The following is a 15,235-nucleotide window of genomic DNA, read 5'->3' on the forward strand; positions in this document are numbered from 1 at the left end:
ATGCCTTGCGAGACCTTAGATGACGTCGTGGTCTCGCGATAATGTAGCGGTCCCTATGCCTCGCGAGACCACAACGTCATCAAAGGTCTCGCAAGGTATTACTGGGAACGGAAGCATCGCTGAGGCCCGGGAAGGCTGCGCGGGACGCCGGAAGGTGAATATAACCCAATTTTTTTTATTATTTTTAACATTATATCTTTTACTATTGATGCCGCATAGGCAGCCTCAATAGTAAAAAGTTGGTCACACTCGTCAAACACTATGTTTGACGAGTGTGACCAACCTGTCAATCAGTTCTCCAAGCGCTGCTACAGATCACTAGGAAAACGCTAGCATTCTGCAAGCCAATTACGCTTGCAAATCGCAAGTTTTTCCGCGGGAAAATCGCGGGAATTTAAAATGCGATTTTCCCGTGGAATGGAATTCCAGAATTCTCGCGGTAACTTCCGCGAGAGTTCTGCAACGTGGGCACATAGCCTAATAGTTTGCATCCAATGAGCAAAATGTATTAGTCATCTGATGGACTAAGCAGAACAGAACCTAAAATCAATCTGTAAAAAACAGCCAAACAAGACATCAACCTCTTCTTACTTACTGTTTGCATTGAAGCAGCTGATTAAACACATACTCGTTTCTAGAAAGAATCGCTGTATGTAGAGGAGTCCTGAAAATAAGAAGAACAAGAATTAGGAGAAATCTCCACTTAGTAGCTGCTCATCAATGGGAGGGAAAATATTAAGCATTGGCTGTTAATGACAATGTCACAACATCCAAATGTAAAGCATGGTTTCATTCATCTTTCAGACATTTGGTAACGATGAAAAATAAAGAATTTAGCCTTTTGGTGGTTTCATTCAGGAAAGGCCAAAAGGAAATACTCACCAGGAAGTAGCTACCCATTCTTTATTAAAGGAAAATGGTCATCTGATTCACATTGTCCAAACCATAGTCAGCATAAATCGAAGTCTGGCTGGTCAATTGTAGCCAGGTATATTCATCCGTGAAACACTCCAGAATATCAGAGAAAATACAGTTTTAAGATCTAGCCAGGGACCATATCCGGAGACAACACTAGTCCGGCAATACCCTTGGCCGACTTCTACCATATAGAGCAATCTGTCAATCACCTAAGGCGTTCCCGATATATACACGGAAGAGATCTGTGAATTAACTTGAACATTGCCGACAAATCTTCAAATTATATTTCCATTGAATTACTGGAGCATTCCAGAGAAAAAAAAAATACCTGTCTGCAATCATGCGCCCAGGCTCTGACTCTTGCTCTCTGTAGTTTGGACAGCATGAATGGAGTGATCGGTTCTCTTTTGGTGCAATAGTCCCGGTCATTATTGATCTAATGGTAATGACTCAGACTACTGACTCTTAAAATCAAGTGCCCATTCCAAACGACCTAAGTAAAACAGGATTTTTGGGTTGCTTACCGTAAAATCTGTTTCTCGGAGCCTTCATTGGGGGACACAGAGACCATGGGTGTATGCTGCTGCCACTAGGAGGCTGACACTATGCACAAAAAAAGGTTAGCTCCTCCTCCGCAGTGTACACCCCACCGACCGGCAGGAAGTTCCTCAGTTAGTGAGAAAGCAGTAGGAGAAGTAACAGAATAGATTGAAAACAGAACAGACGACTCAAACCAACCAAAATAACAAGAGTTGTAGAACATGGGAGGGTGCTGTGTCCCCCAATGAAGGCTCCGAGAAACAGATTTTACGGTAAGCAACCCAATCCTGTTTTCTCGTTCGCCTTATTGGGGGACACAGAGACCATGGGACGTCCCAAAGCAGTCCCTGGGGTGGGAAAAACAAACTTCCATCAGGCCAGCGGACTCACTACCGCAGCCTGCAGGATCCTTCTACCTAGGCTGGCATCCGCCGAAGCGTAGGTATGGACCTTGTAGAATTTTACAAACGTGTGAACCGATGACCAGGTTGCAGCTTCGCAAAGCTGCAGCGTGGAAGCTCTGTGACGTACCGCCTAGGAGGCACCCACTGCCTGGGTAGAGTGCGCTCTAATTCCCGGAGGGACCACTCGTTGTTTGACCCGGTAGGCCTCCAAAATTGCCAATCTGATCCAGCGAGCAATAGTAGCTTTGGAGGCCGGGTGACCTTTCCGCGCCCCATCTGGAATGATGAAGAAAGAATCTGTCTTCCGCAAGAAGTCGTCCTAGTTAGGTAGACATTCATCGCCCTGACCAAGTCCAGCTTGTTCAAGGACCGCTCCTGAGGGTGAGCTGGACCCGGACAAAAGGACGGGAGAACAATGTCCTCATTCAGGTGGAAAGTGGACAAAACCTTAGGAAAGAAAGAGGGCGGAGGCCGCAGAACTACCTTGTCCTGGTAGAGTACCAAGAGAGCGGCAAGAGAGGGCCGCCAATTCTGACGCGCGCCGGATGGAGGTGATGGCTGCCAGAAAGGCTACTTTCCATGACAGGAGAGAAAGGGAAACATCTCAGAGAGGTTTAAAGGAAGGACCTTGCAGAACCTCGAGAACCAGATTAAGATCCCATGGATCTACGGGCGCTCGGTACGGAGGAACCGTGTGAGCCACACCTTGACGGAAGGTTTTAACCTGAGGACGGGAGCCAACGTCTTCCGAAATAAAATGGACAGCGCCGACACTTGACCCTTTAAAGAGCTGAGGGCAAGACCCGCATCCAGCCCCGCTTGAAGGAACGCCAGGACAGAAGGGAGCGAAAAAACACATGGGCGGAATGTCATTGATCTCGCACCAAGTGAAATAGTTCTTCCAAGAACGGCAATAAATCTTGGAAGACGATGGCTTCCTGGCTCGGATCATGGTATGAATAACTCGATCGGAAAATCCTGATCGTTGCAAAACCTCGGCCTCAACAGCCACGCCGTTAAATTGAGCGGCCGAGAATTGGGGTGGCAAATCGGACCTTGAGACAGCAGATCTGCTCAGTCTGGAAGCTTCCAGAGGGCGTCCGCGAGAAGGTTGGCGATGTTCGCGAACCAATCCCTACTGGGCCAATTCGGGACGAAGAGGAGGACTGAAATTCCTTCCGCCTTGATTTTCTTCAGCCGCCTGGGAAGAAGAGGCAGGGGAGGAAACCGGTAGGGGAGCTCGAACTGCGACCAAGGAATGGCCAGAGCGTCTGCGCCCACCGCGAGAGGATCTCGAGCCCTGGATACAAACTGTGGAACTTTCCTGTTGATGCGAGAAGCTAGCAGATCTACGTCCGGGGTTCCCCATGACGGCAAGCTGAAGAAATACTTCCGGATGTAGGGACCACTCTCCCGCCGCGAGATCCTCGCGGCTGAGAAATCGGCGGCCCAATTGTCCACGCCGGGAATGTGTACCGCGGATATTGCCGGGACTGAAGCCTCCGCCCAATGAAGAATCTTGGACATTTCTGCCAGGGCTGAGACACTCCGCGTCCCTCCCTGGCGTGTGACATATGCCACCACCATGGCATTGTCTGTCTGAATCCGGATAGGCAGTCCCCTGAGAAGTCTCTCCCAGTGAACGAGAGACAGATAAATCGCTCGTATCTCAAGGACGTTGAATGGCAGGGCTGACTCCTGAGTTGACCAACGACCCTGAACAGTGTGATTGCGGAACACTGCCCCCCCCAGCCGAGGAGGGTGGCATCCGTTGTCACAATCTGCCAGTGAAAGGGGAGGAATGACCGTCCTAGGGAGATGAGAGGAGACGTCAGCCACCAATTGAGGGACTGCTTGACATGGTTTGAAAGACGAAATGGGCGATCCAGGGAAAGGACAGACCTGTTCCACCGGGATAGGATGGCGAGTTGGAGGTCTGGAGTGAAATTGGGCAAAGGGGACCGCCTCTGTTGCCGCCACCATCTTTCCCAGGACTTTGATGGTCGTCCGGAGAGATGGAAGTCTCATGAGCTGCCGCGATCGTACATCCCGTTGCAGGGAGCCAATTTTCTCTTGAGGGAGAAAAACCCTCGATCGACGAGTGTCGAACATTTGACCCAGAAACACAAGACGTTGTGTCGGGACAAGACAGGACTTCTTTTCGTTGATGAGCCACCCGAAATTGGTCAGGTAAGACTTTGGCGAGCTTGACGAAAGGATGGAGCTTTGATCAGAATGTCGTCGAGGTACGGAAAAAGAACGAGACCTCTGATTCTCCACCAGGCCATCAACGCCACCATGATCTCTGTAAATGCTCTGGGTGCGGTGGCAAGACCGAACGGCAGTGCACAAAATTGATAATGTTCCTGGCGAATCGCAGGAATTTCTGATGCCCGGAGAATATGGGAACATGTAGATAGGCATCTTGAATGTCTATTGAACACATGAACTCCTGCGTCTCCATGGAAGCGATTAACCGAAGAAACTCCATTCGGAATTTGAGGTCCAAGATGGGGCGAACTGTCCCGCCTTTGTTCGGCACCACGAACAGGTCTGAATAAAACCCTGTGAAACGTTCTGATTCGGGAACGGGCACAATCACCCCGGAACTGAGGAGAGAGGCGATGGATGCAAGAACCCCGGAACTAAGGCTGGATCTTTTGGAGGACGGGACTCAAAGAAGCGATCCCGTGGACGAGAAATGAACTCTATCTTGTACCCTGAAGATACAAGCTCCCTGACCCAAGCATCCTCTACTGAGGCCAGCCAGGTATCCCTGAAGAAACGGAGTCGACCTCCCAATTGGGAGGGACCCTCGGGAGTTCGTTGACAGTCATGCTGACGTGGACCGTCCAGATCTGGACCTGGAGGGTCTGCCCTGGGAGGAGTGAGATCGCCAGGAGGGAGTGGGTCTGAAGGACACCGTCATTCTATCCTGGCGTACCTGTGGTCTTTGTTGGTTAGAGAAGTTCTCTGCCGTATTGAAGCGGCGGTAAGCCCGAAAGGGCCGAAACTGACGCCTTGGCGGGGGTCTGCGAGGTTTGGACTGAGGGAGGAGAGAACTCGTGCCTCCAGTGGTGTCCTTAATAATCTGGTCCAGCTGGGACCCAAAGAGACGCGCTCCCTGAAAAGGCAGATTGGTAAGAGACTTTTTAGAAGACAAGTCCGCCTGCCAAGCCTTGAGCAAAATTGTACATTGGATTGCCACAACGTTGCTTGACGCCTGAACAGCGCGAGACGCGGCATCCAAGGAAGCAGAAAGCAGATAATCCCCTGCATGGGAAATCTGCTTGGCCAGATCGGTCAATTGCTCTGGTTGGGCCTTATCTAGGATGCCCTTACGGAGACCCTCTGCCCAAGTGGCTATGGCCTTTGCCACCCAAGATGAGGCAAAGACTGGACATTGCGCCGCTGCAGCCGCCGCGAATGCTGACTTTGCCAAGGATTCTATAACTCTATCATTAGAATCCTTTAGTGACGCTACACCTGAAAGCGGGAGAACCGTGTTATTAGAAAGTCTGGACACGGGTGCGTCCACCGACAGGGAAGCCGACCAGTTGTCAGTGAGCTCTTTAGCCAACGGATACAGCACGCCGAGACGCTTCCCTCTTTGAAATCGCCTGGACGGATTTTCTCTTTCCCTGGCAAGGATCTTGCCAAACTCAGAGTGGAAGGCAAATACCCTGGATGGTGTTTGTGCCCGTCTGAACGAAACCTCCTGATCTGAGGATTTCGCAGGGGAGTCAGATATTTCAAAGGTGTGGTTAATCGCAGCAATGAGGTTCTGTACCGTAACCTTCATGTCCGCGTCCTGGTCAGAATCCAGCTCTAAAATCCCTTCAGAGGACATATCCGAGAACGCTTCACCTGACTCGGGTGAGGAGGCACGGGAGGGCGACTGCTGGGAAGGACTAGGTGCCGATGAGAGACTAGGAGAGGATTCCAGCCGTGGATCCTGCCTGGGCCTTTCGCGGCATCTGCTAGCTGGCTCAGATGGAACGTCTTGCGACCTGCTGGACCCTGCAGAAGTGTCCAGGTGCAACTTATCAAGAACGGCCAACTAGGGACTGAGACACCCTGGTGAGGTCTGCCACAGATTGGGAAAGGGATGAGGCCCAGCCAGGAATGGGGGGTTCGATTTCACGTAGCACAGTAGATGGCTCCTGGACGGCATCCTGCTGAACGGGATTGCTGCAGTCCCGGCAGAGGGGAATTTGCGATTGCAAGAGGAGCATGCGAAAAAAAAAACCTGCGGAAGTGCTGGAGGGTTGGGGGACAGCAAGGCAGGGTAGGGTGTCAGTCTGCAGTTGCAGAACTACTCACGGTCCGGTGTCCCCGAAAGATGGCATCTTCTGTAGACTCCGGCAGTCAGGCTGCAAAGATGGCGGCAGCCTGATGTGTGGAATCAAAAAGCGCGGTCTCTGTGTAAGAAGAAAGGCGGAGCTAGCCGCCTGCACCAGAGGGAAGAACCGCCTCCACCCCCTTCCCAGCCACAAGACTAGAGAGGCGGTGGGAGGGCTTAGGAACGGGCGGGAGCGCAGCCGGCCTATGATAATGAATGGGGGGCGTGGCCGCGACGGGCGCGAAGGCCCAAACTGAAGCCGGGGACTAAATTTCAAACGGCGGCCGCCTGTCAGCACGGGGCGGCGTGGAAGAACTGCGACGCAGCCGCGTCCGCCCCTAAAGGAAACGCCGCCATAGCCCTGCTCCCAGACGCAACCCTCACAAGAATACCGGCGGTGGGGTGAAGAAGGCCCGCACCGCCGCCGGGGCCAAAAAGGGATGCGGCGACCGTCGGACGGCGCGAGCAGTGCGAGAATCTGCGGCGCTACTTTGGCACCGCTCCCGGGTCATCTTGTGGCTTTATGTTCCGGTGCTCCAATAAAGGTACCTTCTGTATCCCACGCTGTCTGCTCATCTTCTACATATTCGCGCCTTGTCCGACAGGCTCTGGTAGGCGAGTGGGTGGGAGGCGGAGGGCATGGACCATCTGTTTTCGCTGGCACGACACCTGTGCTCAGCCTGTGGTCCGCCCGGAGAACTAAGAGGATACGGGGTGGCAGTACACGCCGTACTCATAGCCTCTTTGTGGGAGTACAGTTGTGACTCTTCACACTGTATCCCTCCTGGAACCTGAAAAGGAACGACGCACATCGAGGTAGATATGGGTCTAATGAAAGACCCGTGTCCACCTCCTACTGACACTAAGCTAAACTGAGGAACTTCCTGCTGGTCGGTGGGGTGTACACTGCGGAGGAGGAGCTAACCTTTTTTTGCGCATAGTGTCAGCCTCCTAGTGGCAGCAGCATACACCCATGGTCTCTGTGTCCCCCAATAAGGCGAACGAGAAAAGAACATTAGAATTAAAATATACCGGTTATACTAAATCAGTCAGTTGATAAAACAAGATGTATGGTCTTTAATACAGAAACTGTAGACAACTATTCCATGCTTCAACACTCAACTCTGACTAAAACCAGCAGGAAGGGGGCAGGGGGTGATTTTTGTACATAAGAGGAATACCCACTGTGGACATTGTTACTTTTGAGGAACATGTCATCAAATGACTCTTATATTTGGTCTGTCATATAAAGGGTCAAACAGTCAGTAAGCAGTTACTCTCGGGCACTGTTCTATCTCACAGTATTCCACACCATCCAAATGCCAAATATGCATATTAAAATGTAGCTATTCCCCCACTTGTATTCTTCAAAGCCATCACCCGGGGAGCATGAAATCAATGCGTTCTGTTATCTTGACCTGTGTTATGTTAACCCACTAATCACACGAAAACTCTATAAAAGTTCTTCATGTGCAGCAGATTATCACGGATGTCATCTCACTGCATCAGTAAGCACAGTTCAGACATATTCCATGGTATTTAAGACAAGTGACAAGTGTGGAGTGGACGCAAAATGGAAATGGATGCTTGAATAAGGCCTAACTCAATTTTTAAAGTATAAATGAGATTTGACAATCCCTATGAGACAACCAGATATTAACCCCGAAACAGTGCCCATTTAAAGCAATTAAATCAGTCTGTTAAATGCGTGACCAGAAAGATCATTCAGAGCAAACAAAACCACCACTGTATAATCGCTTTCCACATTAATTTCTGCAAAGCGGGTATATGAAAACAGGCTTTGGTAATTAGACAGCCCTGCCGTAAAGCATAAGCCTACCTTCCTTTACTGTCCTGCATGTTGGGATTAGCTCCTGCATGCAAGAGTGCCTCAGCAATCTGTGCTATATCGGACATGACTTCCAAAGAGTGGTCCTTCATTGTGCAAGCAGCTACCAGATGTAGTGGGGTCTCTTGTTCCCCAAGTGTAGCACAGTTTACAAGTGCGCCATTTTTTATGAGGAAATTGGCAGCAAACTTATCATCTGTTGAAAAATAAACAATTTGACATTCAAGATAAAACATACAATAGAAATAGAATACCAAAACATACCCTGTAACTAAAACTAATGACTACTCACCCCTCTGAATTGCTTTGTGCAACAGACTCCAACCTTTCTTGTCTACCATATCAACATCTGCCCTACTGTTAACTAAGGTTGTGGCTATACCCTCTAGCTTCCGAGACAGTGCAAGATCCAGGGCAAGATCTCCATTTTGGTCCAGCTCATTTAACTTATCGGGCAACTAAAAAGAAAAATTAAACACAATCATTTTGTTGTTCTGAATTCTCATAGCAAAACATAAAGTAAAGCATCTAGCCCGAAGTAGTCGTATTACGACATACACATTACATGTATCGTCCTCCCGGCCCCTCCCATCAGTTCCTGGATCATTTTGCTTCCACATTTTCTCTCCTGTGACATCCCTACCCTCATCATGGGAGATTTCAACATCCCCATTGCTCTTCCCCTCTCCCCATCTGCTACTCACCTTTCATCTCTAACCTCCTCGTTTGGCCTTTTGCAGCTTACTAATTCTCCAACGCATGAAGACGGAAACTCCCTCGACTTGGTCTTCTCTCAGCTTTGTGCAGTGGATGATTTCGCAAACTCCCCTCTCCCGCTCTCTGACCACAATCTTCTTTCATTCTCTATCAAGAACTGACAGACTGCTCAGGTCACCCCCACTGTCCATACTTATAGAAACATACAGGCCATTAACACCCAGAAACTTACGAAGAACTTGCAGTCTTCATTGGCCCCTATCTCCTCCCTATCATGTCCTGATTCTGCACTGAAGCATTACAATGAAACACTTCAAAGTGCCCTGGATGAATCTGCACCCCCTATAAATAGAACACCACAACACAGACGGCGACAACCCTGGCACACCCTGCAAACACGTTTCCTGCAGCGGTGCTCCAGGTGCGCCGAACGTCTGTGGAGAAAATCCAATCTACACGAAGATTTCATCCATTATAAGTTTATGCTTAGAACATACAACACTGCCCTTCACCTCTCCAAATAAACCTATTTCCACACCCTCATCACCTCACTGTCCAATAACCCGAAACGACTCTGACACTTTTCATTCTCTACTCAACCCAAGAGTACAGGCCCCAACCACGGAGCTCCGAGCTGACGATCTGGCCAAATACTTCAAAGAAAAAATTGACCAGATCCGACAGGAAATTATCTCCCAATCACCTCATACCATGCACTGTCCTCCCTTCCCCACTGCATCTAGCTCACTCTCTGATTTTGAACCAGTCACAGAAGAAGAAGTAAGCAGGCTCCTTGCATCTTCTCGCCCATCCACTTGCATCAGTGACCCATTTCCGTCACATCTCCTCCAGTCCCTTTCCCCTGCTGTCACCACTCACCTAACTAAAATATTTAACCTCTCTCTCTCTTCTGGTATCTTTCCCTCCTCATTTAAGCATGCCATCATACATCCACTACTTAAAAACCATCCCTCGACCAAAACTGTGCCGCTAACTATAGACCTGTCTCTAATCTTCCCTTCATCTCTAAACTCCTGGAACGCCTGATCCACTCCCGTCTTATCCGATATCTCTCTGATAACTCTCTTCTCGACCGTCTCCAATCCGGCTTCCGCTCCTTACACTCTACTGAAACTGCCCTCAATAAAGTCTCTAATGATCTACTAACAGCTAAATCTAATGGTCATTACTCCATGCTAATTCTCTTGGATCTCTCTGCAGCATTCGACACTGTGGATCATCAGCTCCTCCTCACTATGCTCCGTTCCATTGGCCTCAAGGACACGGTTCTCTCCTGGTTCTCCTCCTATCTCTCAGACAGCTCCTTTACTGTATCTTTTGCCGGTTCCTCCTCCTCTCACCTTCCTTACTGTTGGGGTTCCTCAAGGATCAGTCCTAGGCCCCCTCCTCTTCTCCTTGTACACTGCCCCTATTGGTCAAACAATCAGTAGATTTGGTTTCCAGTACCATCTCTATGCTGATGACACCCAATTATACGCTTCTCCCGATATCACGCCAGCCTTTCTAGAAAACACCAGCGATTGTCTAAACGCTGTGTCTAACATGTCCTCACTATATCTGAAACTGAACCTGTCAAAGACTGAACTCCTTGTGTTTCCTCCCTCTACTAATGTACCTATACCCGACATTGCCATTTCTGTGTGTGGCTCCACTATTACTCCCCAGCAACATGCCCGCTGTCTTGGGGTCATACTTGATACCGAGCTTTCCTTTGCCCCCCACATTCGATCACTGGCTCGCTCTTGTCATCTGCACCTCAAAAACATTTCTAGAATTCGACCTTTTCTTACTTTTGACTCTGCAAAAACTCTTACTGTTTCTCTTATTCATTCTCGTCTCGACTATTGTAACTCGCTTCTAATCGGTCTCCCTCTTACCAAACTCTCCCCTCTCCAATCTGTCTTGAATGCTGCAGCCAGGATCATATTCCTCACCAATCGTTACACCGATGCCTCTACCTTGTGCCAGTCATTACACTGGCTACCCATCCACTCCAGAATTCAGTATAAACTTATTACCCTCACCCACAAAGTCCTCCATGGCTCAGCACCACCCTACATCTCCTCCCTTGTTTCAGTATACCACCCTACCCGCGCCCTCCGTTCTGCTGACGACATGAGGTTAGCATCCTCAATAGTCAGAACCTCCCACTCCCGTCTCCAAGACTTTACACGTGCTGCGCCAATTCTTTGGAACGCACTTCCCAGGTCAATACGATTAGTTCCCAATCCCCACAATTTTAAGCGTGCCCTGAAAACGCATTTATTCAGACTGGCCTATCGCCTCAACATATTAACCTAATCTATCCCTGTGTGGCACAGCCAAAAGTTTTACCATAACCAGGTTCCCCGCATCATGTTCCCACATGCTTTATGCATCCATTAGCCCTCTGTGTCTGTACTGTTACACACTTAACATTATGGCTGGTCCATACAATCAGGGCAACTGTTACCACCCACCTGTCGTGTCTCCCTTTTTTTTTCCTCATAGATTGTAAGCTTGCGAGTAGGTCCCTCATTCCTCTTGGTATTTGTTATAATCTATGTGATTATTGTTATGCTGTAATGTCTATTGCCTGTACAAATCCCCTCCGAAATGTAAAGTGCTGCGGAATATGTCGGCGCTATAGAAATAAAATTTATTATTATTATTAGTATACTTGGGACACAGAGCAGGAGAAGGACCAGGGTATTCTGGTTACAAGTAAGGTGAGCAGCACTCAATGTCAGGCAGCAGCTGCAAAAGCAAACAAGTTCACCCAAAAGAGGTCCGAAGCAGCGGTGAGTATATTATTACACCTACACTATTACATATACAGGGACATGTAAAAGTTTGGGCATCCCTGGTCAAAATTACTATTATTCCTGGCCCCTACGGAATGGACGTGGTCGTTACACCCTGGCCTCCTTAAAGACCCCACATGCCAGACAGCAATCCGAACGGCCATCACTGACTTCATAGACTTTCATAAATCAGACCACACAGCCTTACCCTATCAGTGGGAGGCTTTAAAGGGAGTAATTAGAGGAGTGTTTATCCAACAGGGAGCGCGGTTAAAGAAAGAAAGAGCATTCGCAATCAACGATCTACTCACACGCATTCAAAAGCTGGAGCTAGATCATAAGCATACCCACAATTCCCAAACCTTGGCTGACCTCTTGAAGGCCAGGAAAGACCTTACCTCCCTGTTGGATACGGCATCAGCACGGCAAAGAGACCGTTTTCGGAGATATTTATATGAATTCTCCAATAAGCCTGGTAAGGCTTTAGCACGATTCCTGCACCCACGTATTCCTGTTACTAACATCCCTACCATAAAATCTAAAACTGGTAAACTATTACATCATCCAGAAGAAATCACGGCTTCTTTCAAAGAATATTACGATTCCTTATACAATCTCAGGGGGCCAATAGCTGATATGTCCCCGACTAACTTCCAGGCCAGGGTGGAACCATTCACAGATCAGGAGATCTCAGATACTATTCAATCTATGGCTAATGGTAGGAGCCCCGGACCCGACGGGTTCCCAGCTTCCTTTTATAAATTATTTACACCTAATATAGTACCCATTATAACTAAACTATTCAATTCTATCTCAGAGACCTGTCCTTTTTCCAGACAAACCTTGGCCGCCACAATTACGGTGATACCTAAACCTGGTAAGGACCATTCGATGTGTTCAAATTATCGTCCCATCTCACTTATTAATGTGGATGTGAAGGTCTTTGCTAAGGCGTTGGCTAACAGGTTGAGCCCTCTACTTCCGGGATCCATCCATGGTGATCAGGCCGGATTCGTGCAGAAACGAGAGGCCAAAGACAACACGGTTAAAACACTACTGCTCGCATCTTATGTACGCAGACACAAGATTCCAGCTTGCCTTTTATCTATTGACGCCGAGAAGGCTTTTGATCGCCTTGGGTGGACCTTTTTACGTTCTTCATTGACACAACTCGGACTAGGGTCTACAATGCTGGGGAGAATATTCGCTTTGTACCAAAACCCCACGGCTCGTATTAGAGTCAACGGTACTCTTTCATCTTGCTTGAGCATATCTAATGGTACCAGACAGGGGTGTCCATTGTCCCCTCTGCTTTATATAATTGCCATGGAGCACCTGGCAGTTGCACTGCGGAGCGCTCCTGATATTAAGGGCATACAGATTGGCCACGATAATTTTAAACTATCAATATACGCAGATGATTTATTAATATACGTGACAAACCCTTCAATTGCGTTCCCAGTGCTCATGCGAGAGTTCCTAAAATTTGGGGAGGTATCTAACTTTAAAGTTAATTATTCCAAAACAGAAGTTTTGAACATAACTCTCCCCGAGGAAGAGGCCCATAGACTCCAATCTTCCTTCCCTTTTAGGTGGGAGGACAGGGCACTTAAATACCTGGGAGTTATGATTCCTAAAAACTCCAATGATCTACTCAATCTTAATTATATCCCACTCCTCCATACAACCCTAGCTGACTTGAAGAAATACAATAGATCCCAACTTTCCTGGTTTGGCCGTATTAATGCAGTCAAAATGGACATTCTTCCCCGTTTTCTTTATCTTTTCCAGACAGTCCCTATTTTTGTTCCTGATCATTTCTTTAACCGTCTCCAATCAGCAATTAACAGTTTTGTTTGGGGCGCAAGAAAACCAAGACTTGGGTTCTCCACTCTGATTAGACCTAAGTCGAGGGGTGGCATGGGTCTTCCTAATTTTAAAACATATTACCGGTCTGCTCTTCTTTCCAGACTGGTGGACTGGAGATATGGTGACCTGTATAAACAATGGGTGATCATTGAAAAGCTGATGTCCCCACATTCACTGTATTGGCTCCCTTGGACCTATGATCCTCGGAACTACACAGTTTCTGAACTCCCACCGCTCACACAAGTGGTAATAAATTTCTGGTACAAATATAGCACCAAAATGAAAATCATTAACAGACCAAGTAGATTAGGCCCCCTCTTTAATAACATAGACTTCCCTCCTGCCACGACACGGACTTCATTTCTTTGTTGGGACTCTGACGACCGGGTTAGTCTGGGCCAGGCTGCAGACAAGATTGCAGGATTCCCTGCGGTGGGGGATATGAGGACGGCCTGCCCGGGGAGATCGATACCCTGGCTTGAATTTATTCAGCTCAAGAGCTGTTTTTCAAAGATAGCTCTTGGTCTGCCGACACCATTTGAGACCCTTATGCAGCTAACGGAGGGCCCTGCTCATGTGATCTCATTCCTCTATGGCCTGATCTCTGATTTGGAATCTACAGACACGCCCCGCTTCATCACTGCATGAGAAAGATCTGCGGATTAACTTTTCCGATGCGGATCGCCATAAAATCTTCACCCTGACTCATAAGTTGTCTATCTCTTGTGAGCCACAGGAGAAGAACTACAAAATCTTGACTAGATGGTATAGATGCCCTGACTTGCTGCACAAGATTTATCCGGGGGTCCCTGATTTATGCTGGAGATGCGGAGAGGACGGGGGTTCCATGCTACATGTCTGGTGGTCCTGTCGTCTGCTGAAGCCATTTTGGTCGGCGATCTTCCAGATTTTCTATATCATCTCTGGAATCAGATATGAACCATCTCCTCAGATTGCTCTCCTTTCTCTGATCCCTGGCCCATTAAAAACAATTAAAAGGGGCCTCTGGAGATTTTGCCTAATAGCAGCAAGAATGATCACACCCAGACATTGGAGATCCATGAGGGTCCCTTCTGTGATGGAATGGGTGGTGGAGATGGACAGATTGGAGCGTATGGAATCACTGATGTCCCAAGATAGGGGCTCCACATCTAGACAGGGACACACTTGGTTTCCTTGGCATTCATTCAAAGAGAGTCCGGAATTTGCCAACTGGATACATGATTAGCTACCGAGTAATTTAGATGATTTGAGTTAAATAAGTTAAATTATTTTTTTTTTTTTTACTGATGGCTATAATCCCCCCCTTCTTCCTTCCCTTACCCTATATCCCCATACCTATTTTTTTCCTTACTCTTACTACTATGTCTTCTCCCTCATGTCTTTTCCTTCTTTTCTCTACTTCCATACTTAAATAATGCTTAACTACCCAGATAATGGTAGCATATGGTCTATTGTATTGTACCCTTTCTTTGTTATAAAAAAACTTTAATAAATATTTTCTGAAAAAAAAAAAAAAATTACTATTATTGTGAACAGCTAAGCAAGTTGAAGATGAAAATCTCTAAAAGGCCTAAACTTAAAGATGACAGATTTCCTATGTATTGTAGGCCAAAAAATATACATATATAGTTTATGTTTTAAAAACTGCAAAAAGGAAAATGGGCTAATGCCAAAGTTTGGGCACCTTTGGAGAATGTGTGCGCTCAGATAATTTTGACCAAGATTTCAGACGTTAGTTAGCATGTTAGGTTTAGGACTTGTTCACTATCATTGTTACGAAAGGTCAGCT

The 15,235-nt window shown here is 47.7% G+C and overlaps 1 protein-coding gene across 2 annotated transcripts in view; it reads right to left on the reverse strand.

Moving 5' to 3' along the window:
• Positions 1–15,235, reverse strand: part of ANKFY1 (ankyrin repeat and FYVE domain containing 1) — a 137,536-nt gene that overhangs the window by 74,084 nt on the left and 48,217 nt on the right. For both annotated transcript variants that reach the window (XM_073574611.1, XM_073574621.1), the window contains exons 7-9: positions 8,346–8,511; positions 8,045–8,249; positions 596–664 (exon numbers count right to left, since the gene is read on the reverse strand). In XM_073574611.1, the coding sequence (XP_073430712.1) occupies positions 596–664; positions 8,045–8,249; positions 8,346–8,511 (440 nt within the window). The remainder of the gene's footprint in view (positions 1–595; positions 665–8,044; positions 8,250–8,345; positions 8,512–15,235) is intronic.

Source organism: Dendrobates tinctorius, unplaced genomic scaffold (assembly GCF_039654945.1).
Source record: "Dendrobates tinctorius isolate UK_male_01 unplaced genomic scaffold, ASM3965494v1 ptg000007l, whole genome shotgun sequence".
Classification (NCBI taxonomy): domain Eukaryota; kingdom Metazoa; phylum Chordata; class Amphibia; order Anura; family Dendrobatidae; genus Dendrobates; species Dendrobates tinctorius.